Genomic DNA, 14976 nt, shown 5'->3' on the forward strand with positions numbered 1-14976 from the left:
TAAAATAGATTTGCACGATTCATATAAAACTGCATAAGTGAAACATAATTTTTTCTTACGTTGTGGCGCGTTCACTGGCGCTGGAGGCCAAATGTGGATGTGAATGAGAAGCAATGGAGAGGTGGGAGAGACAGAGAAAGCCTCCCTGGTCAGAGAAGCTTGACTCCACACCTTTTGGAGTATATACTCCACACTTGTGTGAGCTTGGAAAGAGTTTCAGTTGTGACGCGACTTTCAAATCGTTCGCAAGTATACCGGCAGTGGGTGCAGTGTGTGGAGCTGTTGCTTTGGGTTCCATCAAGTGAAAGAAGACAAAGTAAAAGAGTCGCTCTTTCACTTCTCAGAATCCTCCAGTTGTGGTGTGCGTGATCGCGAGACATTTTAATTTCCCAGAAGATCGCTGTAATTTGTTGTTTTTTCTTCTTCTTAAATTTATGTTGCATTATTTCCCAACGTGGTGTGTCAAGGTGATCTTGAAGGCATAAATCTCTTGCGGTTCTCAATTGCTCTCAAAAAATTGATGCAATTTACTGAAGCGTGAATGAATGGAATATGTCATGCCCTAAAATCTATTCTATTTTTCTCACCTATAAAACCGCACACCCAATCGAGAGGTCCGATTGGCGATCGTTGGTACGGGAGTAGAGCAGAAGAGAGATGAACAAAACATTCCTCAATTAATATAGGCGATAAAATGCACTCGTATACGAAGGTGGAAAGAAAGTTTTGTTGAACTAAACATTATGTTTCTGATTCATTTATTCATTTCATTCATTTGGTCATCGTCTCGTCAATGTTTTGAAAGTTTTTCACCTACGCCAGGGGAGTAATATGTACATACATATATGTATATTCAATCAACATAGCTACCAACGAACTCTTTAACTTTGCATATTATGACTAAAACCACATGTATGGTAATTTTTTTTTGCATCACGCGTACGTAGCGATGCAATCGCATTTTCTGATCTCGCCAAAGCATTTGCAGTAACATCAATTTGCACCTCCAGGGGATGACAAAGTTTTCACAAAGAGGCGTCGTGAGACTATCGGGGTCAATTTGATATGTAGTTGGTCAGAAAGTAGTTTTCTGTTCTTTTTTTTCTCCCTCCAAAAAAATAAGCTAAATTGATCTCAACACTGAATTATTTATGCTGCTGTGGACATGCTAGAAAGTCATTTTCAAGCAACACCACTTATTATTCTTTGTTCATTGGATTTTTTTTAACTGATTAGGAAATACAAATTTAGGATGATTAAGAAATAATTTAACGCGTAGGTGTATAAAGCGCGGAATTTTCAAACAAGTTCTTCGCAGTTTATTTCACTAACGACAGAATTTTGAGCACACCGTATGCTATTTGCTCAATGCAGATTTGCGCAAGAAATAATGTTTGTCTAATAGGTGCACATAGAAAAATGCAATTTTTTATGTTCTCGTTATAATGAGTGTTGAAAAGAAATAATGTTTATACAGCATAAATCACTTAAACAGATATTTGTAATAAAAAACTTGCTCTCCTGTCACTCTTCTGAAAGGAAAAAAAAATGAACTTTATCTTACTCGTTTTAAAAGTAGATTAAATATATTCAAAATGATTAAGAAAAAATTCGGCAAGTAAAAAAATACATCTTGCTAAAGCTGTTGTGGATAAATCGTGCCAATAGTTTTCAAGAGATTCATACAAGTGACGTGTACGAATTTTTGCAGTCAATTCGAATATTTTGCCGGGTCTGCCGGTAAGTTTCGAAAAAAATAAAAATTAATTATTGAGGGTATTTAAAATTAACTTTTCGTTTGCCAAAGAATTTTTTTGAATTATGGTATATTTTTTTTTGCAAATCAATCTAAGAGTTATCAATGTTCTTTAATCATGTTATTCTTTCTTCTCCCAGTAAAAATAAAAGTATAGAATGAGATCCTTTTTTACTTAACCCCTCAAACGCCTGCTCAGGTAATGTAAAGTTCATACCCGCTAGAACGGAGTGTGGAATGGACGTTTGACAATTATTTTTTCACAAAATAAATAATTAAATTTGTTTTAAAGATATTATATTAATTTATTATCAATTTTATTGAAAATTAAATATTTTTAAATATGTTTTTTCTGTTTTTGTATTTATGTGACGTATATGCAAAATCATAAAGTACGAAATAAACCATTTTACGATGTCACGCCTTTTATACATTTTTTCAAGTTAATCAAAGGACTTTCAAACAAAATTATTTAAATCGTGATTTAATGGTGGTAATCGAAGGGTTAACAATAATTTAACAATGCGTAAAATTGCAACACTAAATCAATGAATGATAATTAGCTATTAGTATAGTATAGGTGTAGTCTATTTATTTTTCTCTATTTTTTCAATTTATTTTCAAAACATTTTCCATCTTCATTAATGCTTTAGCAAATATTTAGTCTAAATGCGGGAATATTGAAGAAATTTTTCGCATAATCATTGCAATTTATTCGTGATAATTAAAAGTATACAAAGTCGTGTCATTTAAGAAATTTCTTATTTTAAATTTTATTTATTATTGCACAGAGAGAAATGCGGCAATATTGTTTCAATGAAATAAAAATAAAGGAATGTATCTAAGCGGAAAAGTTGAAAATACGAAGATGTCAATGATGAAATGGTTGCAAAATGACCGTTGAAAAATGTTGGCATTTCCCTCATGGGTGTGCAATGAAAAGCAATGTGCGCTGCATTAAATGTGATGTACAAACATTAAGTAAATTGTTTTTTTTTTATTCGTGAATATCCCTGCAAAAGACTATAAAATTTTTACTTAATATTCAATAGAGGTTGTATGTAGACAAAAATTTATATGAAAGAAGAGCTTTGCTTTATACATAACACCTAATTTCACTATCTTGTCTTGTTTTTTGCGTAATGTCAAGCTCTATTTTCACTCTCCTAACAATTTTGCCTATAACATTTTTCGCAGTGAAATGCACTTTTTCTCTGTAAGCGATTATGGATTCTTGCTGGGGTGTAAAGACAATAGAAATTTTTATTTTAAGAAGAAATTGTATCGTGATTGGTATTACGCAAACAAATCACAATATTTTCTTTTCTCGATTTTTCTTCTGCCTCCAACTTGTGTAATTACTCAATGCACAAGAAGCGATCGCACTGATTGAGATCTTTCATCTTTCGCACCGCGAATTCTTCCTTAGTTTTGTTAAATTGAAAATTATATACTATAACTGATATTATATTTTGCGAAGAATACATGCGTATACAACGCTTCTTCGCTGTATATGAGTGACGACGACCACTCAACATCTTGTAATGCATTTTTCGATTGTATGTGGTGAAAGCGTGTGAAAGTAGAAAATATTTTTGGGCAAACATATTCACTAAAACAATTCATTTTTAGTCTTTCAATCTTTCCTTATTTATTTTTCTACTTTATATAGGTATAGATTTTGAGACAAAAGGTCACAGTGTCTTCCTTATTTGGGAAAAAGTGAAAAGAAGCATCAACAAAAAAAACTTTTAAAAGCTTTTTAAGTGAGTTAAAAATGAAGTGATAAAAGTGCGTGGTGAATTGTGGAATAAATCTTCCTCGGAAGAGTACAATTGTGCAGTTAATAAAGGAGGTGTGTTATGCTCAATATGTTCGTCTCAAGTTCACCGTTTTTGCTGTTTTGTATCTCTTATGCAATCTGTTTGTTGACATCAGGTAATTAATCCATTTTTATACGTACTTCCTCCAGTAATTCTTCTTCATCTTACCGGTGCACATAATTAGTGCACAATACCTTGCACTACCCCTACTGTTTCCAAACAAGATTCAGGGATTAATTAGCATTGTTATCCGGTGTTTCTTGCAGTATGTAAAAAAATTATGCTGCTTTTTTTTATTATCACAGTAATGTAGTAACAAAGCAAAGAGATGACATAGTTTTGCATTTTTTCCATTTGAAAAATTTCTTTCTAAAAATAGAAAATAGATTAAAAGATTCAAGTGAATTTTCATGGAACGCCAAGGAAAATGGAACAGAGCGGTTGATCTCAAAAAGCAATGTCACAAAATGCACTGAATTGTGACAACGATTGCGAGAAAATGGCTTAATAGAGTTTAATTAAATTGTTACATTACATACTGCTTGAACTAATTTTTACAAATCGACGATCGTTAACCGTTCAGCAAAAAAGTGTCACCTTTTAATTAAAGTTTTCTCTTTGCTAAGAAAAAAATTTTAAAACTGTATGCACTTAATTTTTATGTAATGCCTTTGCCGCTCTTTGAGTTCAAAAATTAAAATAATTTTATCTTTTTCCCCATCTATCTCACGATTTGTGGTTATTTTAAGAAAATAACTTTAATGAAGACACAAATGCAAAATTTATTCGATTCTAATAAATTTGCATCAACATACGAGAAACTTTCTTATTCACCGTTCCATATCTTTGTCTTCTTCGCGGAAATATTGGATTAAAAGTTAAAAGGCCAAAAGAATGGGAACACCGTTCTGTGCTGCGGGAAAAGATCTTTATGTATCTTTCTTTTCTGTCATCTGCAAATGAGAACAAGCATTTTTTTGTATGTTTTGTGCGTTTTTTCCAACATAAATACAGAGAGAGAGAGGGAGAAAGAGTGAGACAATTGAGATATTTCATCAACATTGCTGACCTCATGTGAAATTAGAAAACACCTCAATCTTCAATTAAATCTCGATTGTTTCACCTCAAAACACACTCCATTGTAAAGCAACTTGACACATTTTTGCTCTTGCGAAGCCACCTTCTACTTCTTCTTCATTTCAATTAAACATGGAAAACCAAGCGGAACACTTTTGAGGAGAAGAGAATAATTTTAAACACAGAATTTTTTATATGTGAACATTTTTATGAGCTTTAGAATGATAGTCAACAACCTATACATATACTTACATATTATGTAGTTTTCGCAATTTCCATTTGTTTGTGTTATTGAAACTTCAAGAAAGCTCTTTGAGTAAAATTTTTTTCAAAGTAAATTGCTAGGAAAATTGCATATTTTTATAAAAAAAAATTAAATAATAAATTAATTTGCTTTTTAGGAGATTTATTTTTAGATTTCTGCGCTTCTGTATGTGCTTTTGCACATCGATAAAATAATTAAGCTTTTAATTAATACATAGGTACCTCACTCTATTGTTTTATAGCCAGATGTATTTACTTAATCCATGATTCATTGGATAATAAATAAAAAATACATAAAGTTCTTTCTTATTATCCAATAAGCACGTTAATTATTTGATTTGCAATTGCAGATGAGTTTTTTTTAATTGATAGTGGTGTCTTCAACAATACCTGCGAACATAAATAATTGATTTGAAATTCTTTATGTTTTCTTTTAACAAAAAGTCATTGATTTTTAATGAAATATTTCATTGCATATCGACCTGATTTCTTATTCGATTGGAAATGATTTTTTTTGCTTTATTGCATTGAGCTTTAATTTGAAGTTTTAGTTTACATTTCTTCTTTCAATTTATTTTTAAACTAGAAAAAATCCTTGAAGAAAATTAAGAAAATTTTCATTGAACGTTGTCCATGATCTTAATTTCTTGAAGCTAGCCTGTATGAGGTGCAGTGTCAATAAAATGAAGTATTCTTCCGGTTTTCATAATAATGTCGCTTTAGCAATAACATAAATAATTTCTCTTCCTCCGATTTCTTTTTTTCCATCCATCCATTTTCCTTCTTAAGCGGCAGATAGGCAAATTTTTCGCTTGATTAAGTTAAACAAAGGGCGGATATGCGATTTTGTTGACATTACACAAATTGATTTATATAAATAAAAATCAAGTGAAAGTGTTGATTTGAGATATTTTTGTCGCTTTTGAAGCATTATTTTTGGTGGAGGAAGAAAAGATGTGAAAAATAGATCACAAAACTCCAAAAAAAAAGAAGGTACTAATTTATCTAAACTCGTTAATGACTTGTATCATGCTCATTCGCGTTATTTGAAGATGTACAATTTCACTCTTTTGTGTGCCTAACAGTTTAGCACCACTCTCTAATGTAAAGTGAATGATGAAAGGAAATTACAGAGACACTTTAATGAATACATTGCGAGAGTACCCGCGCCGAGAGTGTGACTCCCGTGTCTGGTTAATGAAAGTTTTACTCGCTACAAAGCAGACACATATATTTTGCAAAAAAAATCGTTCAAAAGTGCATAGTGGAGGTGTTTTATCATCATTTTACGTCGATTATCACAATACATGATACTTTTCCTCAATCACGACTGAATGACACGCTTTTTGACCTACATTTTAGGTCATACAATTAATTACCTCGTTACTCTCACATGCATGATTCTCTTTTCTTTTCTTTTTTTTTTGTTAATCAAGAAACAACCTTTCTCTATTCTTATGCAATTCTTTGTAAATTAATAACTGCAAGTGAGTTTATCTGCAAGTTTTCGTTGGAATGTTGCACATAAAAATCAATTTTTGTAATGGTTTTGAAGAGTTCTTATATAGATTCGGTAAAAGCTGGTAAAAGAGGTAAAAGAGCTTTTTGAGACAAATCTATATCTCGCATAAGTGATTAAATTTATAAAGATTTAAAAGAAAACTGGGGTTAATAGAATCAGTTAAAATTTAAGAAAAAGCTCAAACAAGTCAATTTTAAAGTTTGACTTTAAGATCTAATATAAAGTGATAGTCTATGAGAAAAAACTTATTATAAAGTACACAGAGGTTAAAGTTTATGCCGATTAATTGTTATTTTCTTAAAGCCAGACAATCATTGGTATTACTATATGTTATATTTCACACGAATTTATATGCAGCTGAGAAATAAATCATAAAGGATCATTAATTTTTCATTTTTTTTTAATTGCAAATTTAATTATTCAACATTACAAATTCCACTAATAATTCAAATAACGCATATCAAATAACTCCATATTCGCTAGATAAGCAATTTGAGAATTAATTTGTGTATTACAGTATGATTTTTTCTCATACATGCTCTCCCTCTACCTGAAATGCATAATTACATGTCTTTTACGCTGCTGAATCAATGCGCAAGAAAATCATGCAGGAAATATGATCAAAAGTCAAATGAAGCAAACTCTTAAATGCAATATAGCTATGTGGAAAATTGGCACATGGTACCCGCCTATTATACTTATATTTTATATGAATATGGATTTATGAAGAAACAGCGATCTATCAATTAGTTTTTAATGTTATCCCCGTCACTTTTAGGAGGTTTCGATAATGAATTTCAGTATAAATTCTCTAACTCGTGAATTTTTTTTGCAGCAAATGGATTCAGATGGCCAACAAGCGAAGAGGAGGCTCTTGATGAGCAAAATGACATTGAAATTCTGAAAGCAGTGCAACAATCAATGCATGAATGGAAAATGAAGTCACATCATAAACATCATCGGTGAGTTTTTTCTTATATTTGTTCTGTTCTTATGTTATACTTGTGAAGCTATTCTATGTATAATTTTGTGTCAATCATCAAAATTAAAGACAGAATAGAATTGCTGCTATTACTTTACCAAGGTTTAAGTAATATTCAAATAAATTCAACCGAAACTGATGGCTCAATTAGTATGCATTAGCGTATGAAAATCTACAATAAATTACCTGGATGATTTTTAATTGATTTCCGCTTAATGAATCTTTCTTAATCATATTAACATTTTGTTATTCTTGTGAGTAATTGAAGAGCGTTGAAGAAAAAATTAAATTCTAAATAGCATTTAATTCTTTTTCTTTTCACGACTTCTTGTTGACTTTAGATTTTTCAAGAAGAATCAGAAACCAAAAGATGAATCAAAAAATATTCAAAATGACTAAAAGAAAAGCTCAAAGCTCATGAGATAATTTTTAGACATAAATAATGGTTTGTTTTCCTTAAAAACCTGTCTTTTAGGGCCACTGTTCGCGCATAATTTGGTATTTATGAATATGCGATTTTATGCATAATGTTCCAAGTATTTTGTTATCTTTGACTTCATCTTATGTAATAAACTAAATTAAATGTGTCATTGGAATATAATTATTAAAATCAATTTGTGAATTTAGCAATATTTTGCCATTTTACAAATTGAATTGCATTAAATACGTTATATAAACTTATCTTTTGCGTCATTTGTTTTATGTTCTACAGAAAATGTCCCAAGAATTTTACATAATCATGTTGAGAAATTTAATTAAGATGCATAATTTTAAGTCAAACAACGTTGAATTCTGGGTCACATTGAAACCTCAATCTGTTATTTATTCACATTAATAAGAAAAAACTTAAGCCTCATTTTTTCGATCCAAAAATGGCAGAAAATATTAAGAGAGCTTCCTGCTTATAATTTTCTTGATAAGAAAAATAATTGAAGGAGTATTGGAAAATTATGTAAGAGAAGAAAATCAGGAACTTTTCGGAAAGCTCTATAATAACTTTTGTCTAGATCAAAGAAGCAGACATTTCCTCAATAAGAAATCAACAGAACTTTGTGATTAAATGCTTTGAGCTTAATCAAATGATATTATGTGTAATTTTAATGCAACCCGATGCACACAATTTATGCTTATATACCTGCGTATTTACGCTGAGATTTAAAATTATTCCATGATATCGGTATGATGTTGTACCATTGAAAATGTTGATCCAATTAAATTTAATTGAGGAAAATCTCGTAAAAATCATCTACCGCGTCAACATTAAAATATGCTGCATGATGAAAGTTTGTAAACAATTTTTCACTTTTACATATTTTACCGGGTGAAGAATGTCTCCTTTTACTATGGCTTTAATTTTAATTGTGGGACTCAAATGAACACGAAAATATGGGTCAAGATTCAATGAGATATTAAAGTTATGGCTTTCCACATCCATTAGACCCCATCAAATATTGACTTTTTCCTTGTCTTTTGAAATAACTAAATAGTGAGAGTATTTGCAGAGAAATACCTTACTGAGAAATACCCACGAATATCAACGGTTTGAGAAAAATCTCACCTATGTACACAATTACTATGTAATAGTGTACAGTGGGGTAGTTTTGATTTTTTATATTAATTTTCATTTTTTTAAGAATTTTCTTTTTTAGGCAATTTATGTGATATGATTCTCTTTTCTTATCAGTTTGTTTGAGCAAAACGTATCTGGAATTCGGCAAATTCAGAGCGCGCGTATGCCTTTTAAATTTCACAAAATGACTCCTGTTTACCCTAAATAAACGAACTTGTTATTTAAATGGGATTTTTTCGCATACAATCTCTCGGAATCTTTAACACAGAAATCTGTAGGAAAAGAGGACAAACGAAGTATTATTTTCAATGTAGATGCATTTGGTGAATGTTCTTCTGTTTTATGCGGCAACACTTTGCACTTGATCAGAGAAAGTTGCCCACAATTTTGCCGGGGAATTCATTGTGTGTGATCATAGTTGAAATATGCGGAAGCTTTTTCTCCAACTTCTTTTACATTCAGCTGTTTATTTGAGAAGAAATGCATTGTCCTTCAAAATAAATTGAATGTTTCCTCCTCCCAAAGACAAAATTCTGGATGATTTGATAAAATTTAAAAGACAAAATAATCAAGATAAAATGTAATGGAAAAACCTCCGCAAATGAATCAAATTGTTTTATACTCGATTATCAAATTTATATTACGCTTCCATCATTTATTTAGAGATGAGATTGAGTAGATTGAGAGTTAGTCTAAATGGTGCACTCTTGTGAAAAATTACATAAAGGTATTTTTTCTTTGATGTTATATACTTACCTACTTTTTTTGTGGCATGCCTCATGATCTTGACCATCGTATGATGATGATGGCGATCTCTTTTCGTAGTGGTGTAAGAGCAAAGGCAATTAAGCAATTCACCATACATTATAAAAAAAAAAAAGTGTGAGTACACAATTTTAGAGAGATCTGCAAGTGAGAGGTACTACCAAAAGAAACTCCCCGTGGTGTTTACTCTCTATATACATAAAACCAATTTATCAAAACGTCATTAATAGAAAGAAATGACCCAACCTTGAACCTCCTGGCCTCACCTATAAACCTTTTTTTTATTTATTATTATTTTTTCTTTCTTTGCCCATTTGCAGACGAAAACGCGAAGAAAAACGCGTTTGCTATGGGGATTTGGGTTGCTTTGAGGATTCCGGACCATTTGGATATTTAGATATGCTTCCAGCATCCCCGGAAGAGATTGACACCAAGTTCTATTTCTATTCAACGAAAAATAGGTAGGTATCTCAATATCTAAATATTACATTAGAATGGAATTAAACTAAAGGACGCTTCTATAAGGAAAGTCGAAGATTCATTAACTAATTTTGCTTTTTAAAAGTTTAGAAATATGTCTTTTAGGGTCAGAATATTCAATTTTGAAAATTAGTTTTGGACAATTTTTCTCAAGAAGAATTTTCATGTTAATCTACCCTTGCCTTAATACATTAAGGTGGCAAGGAAAACATTGATTATTTTTGATCCCACAATTTTAAAAATTAATAAAAAGTTAAACTCAATTATTTATGCGCATTGATATTAAAAAAATCAAAAATCACATAAAAAATTACAACTTAATATAATCTTTGCCATTGATATGTGAATATCAGAGGAAAGAGAGAGAAGAAACTGCCATTGTTTGTATCAATAATGGCATTAGATGGAAAAATATGCAGTTCAGCGAAGAGAGAAAATAACCGTCAATTTGTCTCAATTTAACACTTTTTTCTGATTTCCGGAAGCTTTTTGTTATATGTATATTATCAAAATGTATTCCAGTCTTTAAGCTCTTTTTATGATTCCGCTTTAAAATGTTACGTAACCTACGGAGAAAAGTGGAAGCGAGAAAATTGAACAATAGGGTCCATTTCTTTTTACAATAAATGGAATGATTTAATTAAAATTTAAACAATGATAAGCTCAAAGTTTAGTAGAGTTTTTTTTTTGTTTATTAAAGCTCGCGCTCTACATTGAATTCATTTTGTGCATTCAGTCTTGTCTATTGTTCTTGAAAAATAAAATCAAAATGTCACTGCAGAGAGGAAGTAAGGAAGGCTTTTTTGTAAGAAAATTATAAGAGATTTTTTATACAGTGTGGTTTCGTAGTACGATCCCAAGTAGCTGAAAAAGTCTTACTACGAAGCATAAGGCAAAAATCATAAAAAAAATGAACAGAAATTTGAATTTTCAATTAAAAAAAAACATTTTCTTCTCCAGGGGAGATCGCCCACTTGTGGAGTTTTCTTACTTCAACATCTCAGCGGCTGTTGGTACAAATGACCAATCCCTGAGTGAGACTACAACCACTCTCAGTGATTCAAATGGAACTACACCAAATGCAACAGCAGGTGCTACCTCAACGACATCACCACAACTATCCCGAAGTGAGCTTCGTCGCTCTCTGGATCGTTTGGAAGGTCTTGAGATTCTCTCAGCACGTGTTATTGTTCATGGTTTTGGCTCAAGTTGTCCCCATGTGTGGATCTATGAGATGCGTACAGCCCTTATGGCGGTGGAGGATTGCATTGTGATATGTGTGGACTGGGAGAAGGGTGCAACGTTGCCGAACTACGTGAAAGCAGCAGCCAATACGCGACTTGTTGGGAAGCAATTGGCACAACTCCTGTCTGCCCTACAAACCCACCGAGGTCTTCAGATGTCTCGTGTGCATATTATTGGCTTCAGTTTGGGCGCACATGTGGCGGGCTTTGCAGGAGCTGACCTTCCTGGGCTAAATCGTATTACAGGCCTCGATCCGGCTGGACCATTGTTTGAGTCTCAGCATCCAAAAGCTCGGCTCGACAGCAGTGATGCGAGCTTCGTTGATGTGATCCATTCAAATGGGGAAAATCTCATACTGGGAGGATTGGGATCATGGCAGCCCATGGGTCATGTTGACTTCTACCCAAATGGTGGCCGAGTTCAGCATGGATGCTCAAATCTCTTCGTTGGAGCTGTAACTGATTTTATTTGGTGTAAGAAAACTTCTTTCAATTCCTTCTTGGTATGTCCTTGTTAATGAATTTGAACTATTTTTTGAACTTTTTCCAGCTCCTGCAGCATCGGTTGAGGGGAGATCTCTCTGCAATCATCGAAGGGCGTATAAATTCTTCATTGATTCCGTCGCACCACGATGTCTATTCCCAGCTTTTCCCTGCGGAAGCTACGATGAATTTCTTCAAGGCAAATGCTTCCCCTGCAAGCAATCATCAAATGCATCGGGAATTTCCACTGATGCTCGATGTGGCAACATGGGATACTACGCAGATCGATCAACAGGACGTGGGCAGCTTTACCTTGTAACTCGCGAGGAAGAACCTTTCTGTGGTAAGTTTTAACGCTTATTTAAGATTTCTCCTTTTTCAGAATTTTAAGATTCTTCTTTATCTTTGCAGCTCATCAATACAACATTGAGATCTACAGCGCTGTTAGTGACTTGCCATTGAGATCTCTGGGACGTTGGGAGGTAACTCTGATTGGAGAAGGAGGTCTCAATGAAACCTTCACAATTACAGAGTAAGAATTCTTTGAAATGATTAAAGAGAAATACCCGAATTAATTGAATTTTCATCTTTGCAGGAAAGACGACACGGAATTTTTTGCAGGTGAAAAGATTTCACGAATTTTGGTGCCACATCCAGCTCTTGGCTTCCCTACTGATATTTCGCTCACGTACAAATCCTACAGTGGATGGCTATCGCGTGGACTACCTGTTTGGAATATCTACAAAGTAATCTTAACAGATAGCTTTGGTCGGAGTTATTCTATCTGCAAGCGCTTCTTCACACTCGACTCAGGGAAGCCCGAATTGTTGGCCCTCCTGCCTGGGGATTGTCACATTCCTGAGGAGATAGACCTAGAAGAAGGTCCACTGGATAGGATAGATGAGAAGAGGAGTGAGGAAAATGAAGTTGGGGTTGCATTTGGTAGTTTTGAAGATCAAGATTTGCGATTTACACGAGATGACAGGGAGAATAGTATAAATCCCAAATGGCAGTTGGATGGAAATGGATTAGATGGTTCAGCGACTGAACAGAGTCGAGGATTTCCCGAAGAAATTATCACAACCAACAATCCCCCGGAAATCTTTGAGCCTATCCTGAAGGAGAAGCGTCGAAAGACGGGCAAAGGAAGAAAATTTGATTCTGAAGGAAGTAAGTGTGAGGCTGCATTAACTTTTAAGGATTTCTTAGTAAGAGAATTAATTTAATTTTTTAGGTGGTACAGAAGAGGTCTTGGAGCCAATTCTACGCTCCACAACCCCGCGGAATCAGAATAAATCACAAGAAGATGGACGATCGGCTGGTGATAGAAGGAAATCCAGAGAGGGAAATTTTCACACAGTTCAACTTTTCCCCTTTCGCCTTGGGGAGTTCCTGGAGCGTGCTGAACGGTATGCAAGGCTAACACTTCTCCCCTTGATTAGTGAAACTGCCCCGAGGTTCTTTAACTTTGGCGCCACAGCGAATGATGATCGCAAACCCAAGTACCTCACAGAGGAGGATTTTAAGCAGGCAGAAATTGCAGAAGCAGTCACGAAGAATCTCCTCAATGTCACCACAGAGACACCTACAAATGTAACGGGGAAAGAGGAAATTCTCACGCATATTGAAGTTGAAAATGCCGCAAATCAACGAAATCTCTATGAACCATTGCGAGAGGAGACAACAAATGAAACGCGTATCCTTTCGCCAAGATCTGCTTCCGATAGCAAATACTATACGAATTTGAAGGATGTTGTGCCACCGAGTGCTCTGCCGGCACTGCCCAATGCCACGCAGACAACACAGACAGAAGAGGAGAATGTGATTCGCATTGATTTGCCCACTTATCGACCACCTTCCGTGGATTTTCCCTACAACTTCGAAGTACCCGCCACGGCACAGGATGATGTGGATGTAGATGAGGCACCTGAGCCAACAGAAATTGTCGAAGATGCCAGGCGAGATACCAACAAATTCATCCCATTAACCTTTTCCCAAGATGCCGAAAAGGTGTGACAAAGCAAGAAAAAAATCGCCAACACCTTTGAGCTGTTATCTAGTCGGGAGTTGAATCCCTCAAAATCTCCCTAAATAGTTTCTCCACGTGTTCTATTACTATCCCCCTTTTTGCTCATTTTGACTGTCCCCCCTTCTCTAAGTGGAGGTTTTTTTTCATATTGGGACTCGGTGACTAAACAACTATTTTTTTTTATTAAGATTGCAACTTAATTTATTTTTTGATTTCTCTATTTTCCGCAACTTTAGTAGGTAATTAAAAATAAAATGGAAGTTTCTCTTGCAACCCAATGGAAGCTTCATTGTTTAGTTGTACAATTTTACATGTATTTTAATTTTTTTTTGAATAAAAAATTGAAAAATGAACAAATTGTTAATTAAGGAGTTTTTCTAAGAGCTTTAAGGGTTTTATCATACCAGGAAGGTTTGGTATTAAACTGGTTAAAAGTTCCTCTGCAAGCTTTTTAAACTTTCGTTCTCTTTTAGTATAGTGTCTTCAGGTTTGTACCTAAAGAACAAAATAAAGTTCTTTGTTGAACTAGAAGGGTTAAAAAAAACTTCAGTCTTTATTATTTTTCTCAAAAATTTACATAATAAAACGATACGAGCTTTTTCGTTATATGCATATCTATATGCATACATACATATCAAGAAAGCTTTCAAAATGAGCTTTAGAAACACGTGAAACTTGATATGAAAGAAGAAACATAGAAAATGTGTCTTGACTAAGCATAAAAATTTGAACTAAACGAACTTTTTTTTGCATTTGGACAAAATTCGTGATATCCGTGTTTTTTCCTAAATTTGTGGGCATAAAACGCATTTTTTGGGTTCCTGGGAACTTACGGGTGCTCTAGGAGCCTCGGGGAGCTCCTCCGTGCGGAATTTGGGGCCTGCGGAAATTTTGACGGTTGGGTTACAAATTTGAAGATTTTGACGGTTGGGGATTTTACACGACTCTCATTTCCTGGAAATGCATTTTTGCGGAATTTTT

The 14976-nt window shown here is 33.7% G+C and overlaps 2 protein-coding genes across 4 annotated transcripts in view; one reads left to right on the plus strand and one right to left on the minus strand.

Annotated features, from left to right (window-relative positions):
* LOC129790342 (clavesin-2-like) overlaps positions 1-14976 on the minus strand; it is an 891203-nt gene that overhangs the window by 206785 nt on the left and 669442 nt on the right. The window lies entirely within an intron of this gene.
* On the plus strand, positions 219-14359 carry LOC129790143 (uncharacterized). 3 transcript variants are annotated; one of them, XM_055827462.1, is made up of 9 exons: positions 219-467; positions 3429-3694; positions 7278-7404; positions 10080-10220; positions 11200-11957; positions 12034-12309; positions 12378-12498; positions 12562-13136; positions 13201-14359. In XM_055827462.1, exons 2-9 carry the CDS (start codon positions 3619-3621, stop codon positions 13980-13982), a joined length of 2856 nt encoding a protein of 951 aa, XP_055683437.1. In that variant the 5' UTR covers positions 219-467; positions 3429-3618; the 3' UTR covers positions 13983-14359. The 3 variants fall into 3 exon arrangements, with proteins under 3 accessions (XP_055683437.1, XP_055683438.1, XP_055683436.1); XM_055827463.1 differs by having other exon boundaries at positions 219-402; XM_055827461.1 differs by having other exon boundaries at positions 219-316.

Source organism: Lutzomyia longipalpis, chromosome 2 (assembly GCF_024334085.1).
Source record: "Lutzomyia longipalpis isolate SR_M1_2022 chromosome 2, ASM2433408v1".
Lineage (NCBI taxonomy): Eukaryota > Metazoa > Arthropoda > Insecta > Diptera > Psychodidae > Lutzomyia > Lutzomyia longipalpis.